Source organism: Zea mays, chromosome 10, assembly GCF_902167145.1.
Source record: "Zea mays cultivar B73 chromosome 10, Zm-B73-REFERENCE-NAM-5.0, whole genome shotgun sequence".
Lineage (NCBI taxonomy): Eukaryota > Viridiplantae > Streptophyta > Magnoliopsida > Poales > Poaceae > Zea > Zea mays.
This window is the reverse complement of record NC_050105.1, coordinates 101019434-101029690: the sequence shown is the minus strand read 5'-3', so window position 1 is coordinate 101029690 and position 10257 is coordinate 101019434. Positions and strand designations below refer to the sequence as shown.

General features: G+C 41.4%; 1 protein-coding gene across 1 annotated transcript; it reads left to right on the top strand.

The window, feature by feature from the left end:
* Window positions 1–4051: 4051 nt before the first annotated feature.
* Window positions 4052–6801, top strand: LOC109942876 (uncharacterized). The gene is made up of 2 exons (XM_020545433.1): window positions 4052–4483; window positions 6668–6801. Exons 1-2 carry the CDS (start codon window positions 4090–4092, stop codon window positions 6799–6801), a joined length of 528 nt encoding a protein of 175 aa, XP_020401022.1. The 5' UTR covers window positions 4052–4089.
* Window positions 6802–10257: the final 3456 nt, after the last annotated feature.

The window sequence follows — 10257 nt, the reverse complement described above, 5'->3', positions numbered from 1 at the left end:
TAGTGCTAGTAATACATGCGCACCGGTGGAATCTCCGGCACCATCCGGGCTCTGCACTTGGGTTTCCAGGCGCACCTGCTGTCTCGTCACATGGATTTGTTCTGGTCAAATTAAGGGGACCAACACGGCACTACTGCGACGACCTTGTGCGCAAGATCATCAGCTGGCAGAGGAATCGTCTCCCTGGAATATGTTGGCAGTAATAAGCAAGCTGTCATGCATGGATCATGAGGTAATGCACGCAGCACTAAAGGAGGGGGAAAAAAAAGAGTGGCATGGACATGAAAGCACTGGAGAGTGGAGAGGCCTAGTGCTAGAGCTAGATGACGATCGATCGATCGATCGATCTCTCGATTGAATCTCTTATTATCCTCTTGTCAAAACCATGTGACATGAGTTGCATATACTTGTGTTTGTATCCATAACCTATGACAGTACTCTAACCAGTATTTATTTGTGAGTTCTGTGCTAGACCGGTTTAGTATGTATGGTTCTAGACACTTTAACGCCGATGATGTTGACATTGCCAGGAAAATGCCCCCTGGGGGGCAAAAAATGCAATCGCACAAATTGAGAAGTGGCCTGCCAATCAATCATGGTTTGCCCCTCTTTGGAGACCATGCATGCGCGCACACATCCTGTCGCCGTATATTCTCCCACTAGTTGCATTGTGTAGAGAGACACAGCTTCTTGTCGCCTTCCACTAGTTCTGTCAGATCAGTGTGGCACGTCCGGTTGAGGGTGTATAGCAGTAGCAGTACGTACGTCGCGTGGTGTGCCTGTGTGGAATGCATCGACAAGCTTAGCCTCTTGATTCATCTAATCAGCCACATCCAAAACTACTGCTTGGCATTCATATAGAAAGGTGCCAACATATGAAAAAGTCACCAGTCTCACGGTACAAATTGGTTAATCCTTAGCTTAATTTGTACAAGTTTTTGCCATGCCCTACTATAAATAATCGAAAAAGTTCTGGTAGTTTGACATGAGCACTTTGTTGCTGGTTTCGGAGACTTTTAAAACCTAATTAGTTAATTTCAACCGAAATCTACTGGTAGATTTGGGTGTCTGCGTAGTTCCAGACTTAACCTTCTCTTAGCACTAGGTGTGGACTTTGAAGCTAGCCTGGAAAGCGTTGCAAATTGCAATTCATTTTTGCTCGTAGATCTGGCGTTGGATCTTCCATCCCTTGTCATGCATGCACCCCCTCCTCAGATACAGATCGTTGTGTCTGTTTTACAGGGACAGCTTGTACATTTCCCTAGTAGGGAAAGAGGGAATGCACCATGCTTGACATGCACATGAGAATGCCCGTCAATTTCATTAACCAACATAAACAAACACTTGTCTAAATTCAAATACAACGGATAACCGCCGATGGATGGGGATTAATCTGCATAAAATAATCAACTCTCATATGTGTCTGCATACAAAACTAATTAAGCGTCCCTATAATATCTCATGGGTCATGCATGCACGATCGAGGCTGCCACATGATTTGTTTACCTGACTCTGCACTTCTGCAAGTCTGTATGCATCCTCCGTCGTCTGACAGATTCTCAGGCTCATATATGACTGCAATAAACAAAAAAGGTTGCCTAGCCGAACTGAACTGAATTTGTGTCAGGTCCTAAATTAATTCAATAAGCACAGTGGTTCAAACTGATAAATAAGCAGGGAGAAAACACTAAACACCTACAGAACAACCAGGCAAACATTTATATACCTGTAGCAACCACATGGTCGTTAAACCGTTACAACCGACCAAGGCGAAAACAGTTGGTGTGAGGTCAAAACTCCTTGGGGGAAGAAAGGGACAAATTTCAGTCAACTTTTGTTTTTATAAAAAAGGTGAGTCTTAATTCCGGTCTTGCGCCTAATAAATCCATAACACCGTCTAAGGTTCTGGCTGTTTTTAGGAAAAAAACACTCGAGTAGCAAAACCAAAAGCATGGGACTAGTGTTTTGATCTCCTTGACAGGATACTCTCCAAATTTGCATCTAATCAAATCTGCATCTAGTAAGTTGCTCTCAAAATAACCTATGAATAAAACTAAATTAATCTTAAATAAAAAATCACATCACTTTTACAAAGCCATATATACCAAAAACAAAAAACTGCAGTTGGGCCACACAAATTTAGGATCCCATATACCAACTTATCTGTTAACATCACATCCCGGATAAATCAGCTACATCAGGGATACAAATCAAATACCATTGTAAACACTTCACATAAAACTTACAACATGACAGTCAAATAATAAGTGTCGAAATTTATTATCACCAAAGTTATGCACACTAAATTAATTTTTAAAGAATAAGGCACCAAAACAAGAAAGCCATATATATATATATATATATATATATATACATATATATATATATATATATATATATATATATATAGGCAACGTATCCTGTGTAAAAGATTCTCCTGTGTAAACATGCTAAAACGCCTTAACAACCTTTGGATCCAGAATCAAAGGCTAATTTTAATCCCACCTAACCGCCACCGCACCAGATTACCAGGAGGGGGTTCTTTAGAAAAAACACAAGATTATCAGGTGGGATTAAGATTAGCCTTTGATTCTGGATCCAAAGGTTGTTAAGACGTTTTAGCATGTTTACACAGGAGAACCTTTTACACAGGATACGTTGTCATATATATATATATATATATATATATATATATATATATATATATATATATATATATATATATATATATATATATATATATATATATATATATATATATATATATATATATATATATATATATATATATATATATATATATAGACGGGGTAATGGAAGCTCAGAGCTTTCATTAGTATGGGAAGCCCCAGTCAGGTATACCCACGCGCGCTCGATCGTGTGCTGGTTCTGGTTCGGGCGGATTACAGCGTAAAACGTGAGCTAAAACAGCGTAAATGAGTACAAAATTTAGCGTAAATCATATATCTGTTTTGTAACAGCAAACAGGGCCCAAAATTACGCCGTGAAAATCGCGTGCAACCGATCGTGCGCGGGTTCTGGCTCGGGCGGATTCCAGCGTAAAACGTGAGCTAAAACAGCGTAAATGAGTACGAAATTTAGCGTAAATCCTATACCTGTTTTGTAACAGCAAACAGAGCCCAAAATAACGACGTGAAAATCGCGTGCAACCGATTGTGCCAGCGTAAAACGTGAGCTAAAACAGCGTAAATGAGTACGGAATTTAGCGTAAATCCTATATATGTTTTGTAACAGCAAACGGGGCCCGAAATTACGACGTGAAAATCGTGTGCATCCGATCGTACGCGGGTTCTGGCTCGAATGGATTTTAGCGTAAAACGTGAGCTAAAACAGCGTAAATGATTACGAAATTTAGCGAAAATCGTATATCTGTTTCGTAATGGCGAATGGAACCGGAATTTACGGCGCAAAAATCACGCGTCACCGGTCGTACACGAGTTCTGGCTCGGACAAATTTATGCGTCAATCGTGAACCAAAACAACGTAAATGAGTACAAATTTTAGCGTAAATCGTCCATCTGTTTCATAATAACGAATGTAGACCCAATGTATCTCTCAGCGCACGAGGTCATAAAACACATCAAGAAATTTCGTAAATTGGTGTAAGATACAACAAGATGTGATATGAGGTAATTCTAGCGTAAAATGCAAGCTAACCATCTACAAGAGAACTGTTTCAGATTTTACAATAAGATATAAGAGATAATTATTCCTATACTCAACTAAGATAATGTCGTGTTTATATTTTAGTTGTTGGTACATACACACAAAACTCTGTTTCACCATAACACCACGGTTAGCAAAAAAAACTGAGCTCAAAAGGCTCTTCCAGCTTTCCTGATGTGGAGAAAACCACCAAGGTCCATATCTCCAAACATAACATGAACTGTTAAGCATAAATCTTGAACCAAAATAGCATTAACCACCAAGGTCCATATCTGCAAACATAACATGAATTGTTAAGCATAAATCTTGAACCAAAATAGCGTAAATCTTGAACCATAACACCACCATTTTAGTTGTTGGCGACGTACGTACGTACAGCTCGGAGACCGCCGGAAGCGAGCGATGGCGTGCAAGACGAAGAGCCTGCTGTTGGCGCTCTGCGTGGCGGCGCTGCTCGCGGCGCGGTCGGAGTCCCACGGCTTGGGGGACTTCACGAGCGGCGAGGCGACGACGACGCCGGAGATGCAGACCTTCTTCAAGCCCCAGGCCGCGGCGGCTCTACCTGAGGCACTCGACGCCTCCATGCCAGCCAAGCCAGAGGCCACAGCGCTCCCGGCCGCCGTCGCCGCCACGACGGCCGCCGCGACAACGGGCGGCACGGCGCCGTCAGCCACGCCGCGCAGGCCCGTGTCCGTGGCCGCCGGCGTGGCGGCCATGGCCGGCATCGCAGATCGCCCAGATACGGTTGCGTACTGCGAGGAAGACGGAGATGGATGGCGAAAAAACGGCGATGGCTGTGTGCGATCGCAGGGTTTGGTTAATGGGCTTTTAAATGGGCCACAACGGTTGGGTAGGAAAGTATAAAATGTATATGGTTGGACCGAGATATACCGACCATGGCTTTCTCTAGTTGTTGGGAGCCCAAGGCTTCTAATACTATAACTATATATATATATATATATATATCTTCAATAGTAACATATAGGATAGTAGGATATACCATCAGTACGGAGGGCCTTGGGGAGGCTCTACTTATTACATGTTGGGTTTTGAGGGGTTGTGAACTGCGTGAATGTGCGTGAAATGATTCTTTGGATTCGGTAGTGCCATGTGCTCACCAAGATGTACCATGGGTGTTGTTCTGAACGGTCGTCTTCTTTTCTTAAGAGAGAGGAGCTTGAACTAACGGTGAGCTGTGTGCTACCATTCTCATAACCTGTGAAGGATGGTTCTAACTAACATATCTGTATCTAACGTGCACCAGTAGAAAAGAGCTCTAAGATGCTGGTATGCACAAATTTTTACTGGAGGCTTCAGTTACCGCGCGTCAGTGAAAATGAATAGGTAGGACCGACTTAAGGAACTAGCAGTGAAAACTTATTTCCACTGACGGTCTCTTAACACAACCGTCAGTGGAACGGGCTATTTCCACTGGTGGTTGGTATAAAAAAAACGCTAGTGAAAATAGGATTTCCATTGCCTGTTCTTTAAACCAACCGCCAGTAGAAATAGATCGTTTTCACTGGCGGTTGTATTAAGAGAACCGCTAGTGGAAATAGGTTTCCACTGGCGGTTCGTGGTTCCTTAAGCCAACCACTAGTGAACTTTACGTTATAAATATACCTTCTTCCTCCCAACAAGAACTATAGGTCACAGCCAACTTGCATTGAAGCCGATTTTGGAGGTCTAGTTTTCACAAAATACAAGGCGGGATTTTGATCTTCATTTTTTGGAAGAATATTGCTAATATAGGTTGGTTTATGTTTCTCTTGTCAATTTTTGTTCATTCTAGCTCAATTTTAGCCACATTTGGGATCTAGGGTTTCACCATGGAGATAGAAGAGTATGGCGAGGTTATTTTCTTTATTTCCTCAAATGAGGTTGCTTAAGATGGTTAGATTGTTTCATGTTTAGTTCTCAAATCAGTTTATCTATGACTTATTTAGTTATATGGTAGTTAAGATTGTTTTTATTAGTTGCTATGAAAGGTTGGTATTAAGATTTTTTTGTTTATTAGTTGCTAGAAAAGTTTGGCTTATGTTTCTCTTGCCATTTTTTGTCCATTTTCCTCAATTTTAGCCACATTTTGGATCTTAGGTTTCGCCATGGGTTAGAGATAAAGTAGTTAGGTTGCCTAATCCAACCTCCCATGACCTTTGTTGTATAAATACCCCTTCACCTCCACTGACAAAAACTGTCTAGCTCACGCGTAGTCCAACTTCCATTGTAGGGCCAGATTTCACAAAATACAAGGGGGAGGTTTTGATCTTTATTTTTTGGAAGAAGGTTGCTAAGAAAGGTTGGTTTATATTTCTTTTGCCATTTTTTGTTTACCCATGATATATTTAGTTGTTAGAAAATGTCAGTTTATGTTTCTCTTGCCAATTTGTGTTCTTGTGTGTTTATGTTACTTTTTTACAGGTGATGATGGAGAGGACATCCTGGATGTATAACTTATCAAGGCTAGATCGTAACACTCCATGTGTTACTCAGAGTTTCTTCTGAACACACTCACAAAGCCATATTATCACTTGTGGGTTAGTTTGAACAAAAGGCACCATACTTGGGAACCAAGGCCCTAATTAAGTATTGATCACCCTAAAAGACCTACCTTAGCCATATTATGCACATCAAAGGGGGAGAAGTGCTAAAAACCTAAGTTTCCCACCTTTTAGCAAATTGAGTACCAACAAAAATTGAGTAAGAAAGTTATGAAAACTTCATTTTCATGACTTGGACCATTTATAAATGTTATAACACATTAAATAATCTACCAAAAATAGTAAGGAAGATGCCCTGAAAAGGTTTTTACAAAATCCCCAAAAAGGTGGACCCCTAGATGCAAAACACTATAAAGGCTTATTCTAATAAGTATAAATCCCCACTTTTGCAAGTAACTTAGTATCACTTCACCATGCATCCTCAATCATCATTTTGCATATCATGAGCTTATACATATCTCATGCATAGCATTCGTTAGATTGCAACCTTGCTAACAAAGAGTACATGCTAATTGCGAAGCAAGGAGTTGAGCAAGAGGAAGTCCAGGAACCTGCTCCTGGGCCAGCCACAGAAGATCTTCCAGCAGCACCAGCACTTGAAGGCAAGCCCTAGTTTTTTATGCATAACCGTTATATATGCTATTTTACTGCAAATTATGTTTGTAGGATTGTATTGTGCACTTAAGTGTAGGAGTTGTTTGAAACCCAAGATGCATGAACTCAGGTTTCGTTATGAAATGAATACTAGTATGCTAGGTCGAGTAGCTGCTATGCTAATTTAGATCTTGGTAGAAGACCGAGTGATTTTTCTAGCACTCGCGCGAGGTCAGGAATTGGTTGTAATAATTTTGATAATGGGATAATGTTTGTCTGTGGACACGGATCTCTGGGGAATGCCATGTCTATGAGATAGAATTGGAATAAGGATTAACGTGTGGATACCTGTGTCAAGCATTTGAATGTACTAAGTACATGCCAAGAAATTTGGTAAATCAGTAAGCCTAATAACTGATTGAACCTGCCCACAGACTTTATACCTCACTGACCTGAGAAGTGGTCTCCCATGCTAGCGATGGTGGGTAGAAGTGAGGTTAATACACGACGACAGTCGGGGTCAGTGGAGCATTGTATGCCAAGGCAGTGGGCCCTGTTCTGTTGAGGAGGAACCGATGGGGACAACTGATGTGTGTGGGGACTAAGTGCCCCTACATGTCGTGTGTTTAGGTTTACCTTGCAAGGTTAAAACTCGATTCAAATTGTCTACTTCTCGTAGCTAATGAGGCTGCTTGAACCATTGTACTACACTGAGTAATAAATGGAACTGTGGTTAATACAAAAGATGTTGATTAACTTAATGCTTGATACCATGTGTGAATAGCTAGTTGCTCATCTAGTTTAAAGTATTATTCTAGAACCTAAAAAGCTAAAACTTGACTTAGACTTAGCTAGTGCTTTTGGCAAATCAAACCCCTCAGTCAAACAACTTCATGGTATAGAGGTAGAGGAGTAGACTCCTCACACTGGGTTACTCTAGCTGAGTATTAGTATACTCAGCATTGCTTGCGACATAATTTTATATGTACTTCTTTGGATGAAATGGTTGATGGTGTGACTTCGCCATCCACCCTGCCACTGGGCTAGCCGGTCAAGTGGAATGCTGCCTCTATAGGAGTGGACTAGGAGGAGTGACTTGGCCAGGCTTCGCCATGTTACTTAGTATCTTCATCATGTTACTCAGTATCTTTGTGACGGAACCTCCCAAGTAATTAGGCCCATCTACAGTTGTCCTTGTCCAACGGACCTCAGACAACCCTGTAGGTGCCCCTGAACTACTTGACAAGTTCGATATCTTCTTTCTTACCTTTCCAGGAACGTTTCACCCGTCTTGCAGACATTACAGAACATCGGAGATATAGAAATGCGGAAGTGATTACATAAACTTACATTTATTAAAAAGTAAGCTCAAGTGGTTTATTACAGACCAGAAATATAAGCGAGTGCAGAGTAGTATCATTACATAACTGAGGGAGGCAAGAACTCCTCCCGATAAGTTTTTCATAAAAGTTTTCTTATGGAGGACCATGTCCTCCCGCATCTTCACTCTTGCTTTTCCTCATGGGGAACCACCTTGGTACAGAAGCAACAGAAATCTGCTACTTCCTCACCTAAAAACAACGAAGGGATAAACCCTGAGTATGGGATTACTCAGCAAGTCTTACCCGACTAAGGAAAAGACTCTCAAGGGTATGCTGGATAAATAGGAATCAAGGAGAGGCTTTAGCAAAAATCAACTTATATACTTTTGCAGAAATAGCTTACTAAAGTGAGTCCTAACTTTCAACATTTTAACGCCAGGTTAAATATTAATAGACTCTGTTTGCCTCTAGTCTGATTTCATCATCTCATCAATACCACATCATTTTTATCCATAGTGTTCACATCCTGACTTAGGTTGTAGGGAAGTGACCAAGTCTTCATAACCGCGAAGGTACGGCGATCCGAATCGATTATACTCAGCTGAGGATCTCCAATCACACGACATATGTAGCACTTAACCCTTGCATATGTCAACCCGCCACTGGGGTTCTTAAGACCAGATCAGGTTCACGCAAACCGAGAGCACAGATACACCACCGTCCAGCCTCTTGCCACGGAGGGTACACGCTACTCTCGCCACCGCTCCACGCCCATTTCGTGTTATCTTATTATGGCCTTAGTCTGCCCGAGGCAAGGCTTACCCATGACGAGGCATGTGACCAGTTAAAGGGTCCTCAATCAGCACGCCTACATACACGTTCAATCCTTAATCGACCTGGGTAGAACATCACATGTTCCTAACCCAAGTCTCAATTTAAGTATTTCCATCCTTAGGATTGTTTCTGTTCCTTAGGATGAAAAGAGCATCACAGGGAACTTTGCAGTAAGATCCCACCATTGCTCCAAAAGAAAATATTCTTGCGGGTAGAAGTCATCCTTTCTCGAGCTAGGCTAAGGACAACCTCTATCCACAAGATCTAAGCAGGGCTAAGCATTTTTGTAAATCATATTTTGATACTTCACAGAAGTATCTATAAAGGTATGGATATCAAGGAAAGCAATGCATCAAAGGGTTCCAAGCAATTCCTATGAACCTAATGCACATTTCACTAGACTTAAAGTGTGCGAAAATTATTTAAAAACACAAGGAAAGGGTTGCATGCACCGGGGCTTGCCTTCGTTCGTAGGTGAGTCTGGCTCGGATTCACAAATATCAAAGTAGAAGCAGTTTCCTGCCTGAGAATCCGAGGGTGGTGGTGTCTTTTCTTTAGTGACTTCCACTTCTTCTTCACGTTCTAACATAACCACATATATACATATATAAGAATGAATGCCATGTAATGATCATGAGAGTGCAAAGATAATAAAGATTTATTATCTAAGTCTTGAATACAACTTTCCTTCACGGAACTCCGAGAACTTAGGGTTTCCGGAGTCAGTAAAGGAGTTCAAAGGGCAGGGGGGTTTGGGGTTCTAGTTATCAAACATGGTCCAAATCAATTCAAACTCTACCCAAGGCTTCTAAATAATGTGGGGAGTTCATATAAAATTTTGAACATTTTTGGCATTACTATTAATTCTCTAAAATTCCAGAACTATTTCTTTAAGCCATTTTAAATGCCCTAAAATTCTTTATTTAACCTAAAAATCATGAAACTATTTTTATTAAATTCTAGGGAAAATAAGAAGTCTAGGAAAATTGGTCTCATATTTTTAGGATTTTTCTGTAATTTTCTACATTTGTTGGAGTTATGCTGGAAAAAGAAAAAGATAAAGATTGAACAGTCCTGGGCCGATTTCAGCCCAGGCAGCCCAACTACCGCAGAAACACACCCACGCGCGCGCGCCCGCGGCAACTTTGCACAGAGGCCCTCGGTTTATTAGCTAAATCGAAGTAGGTTTGCTTACTGTTCCTCTGTGCCACTGACAAATTGCAGAAATGCCCTCCATCTTCTATCTCTTCCCCGCGAATGCCCCTGACCACAACGCACACGCAGATCATCCCTGACGTGGTCCGTACCGGCCATGGCCG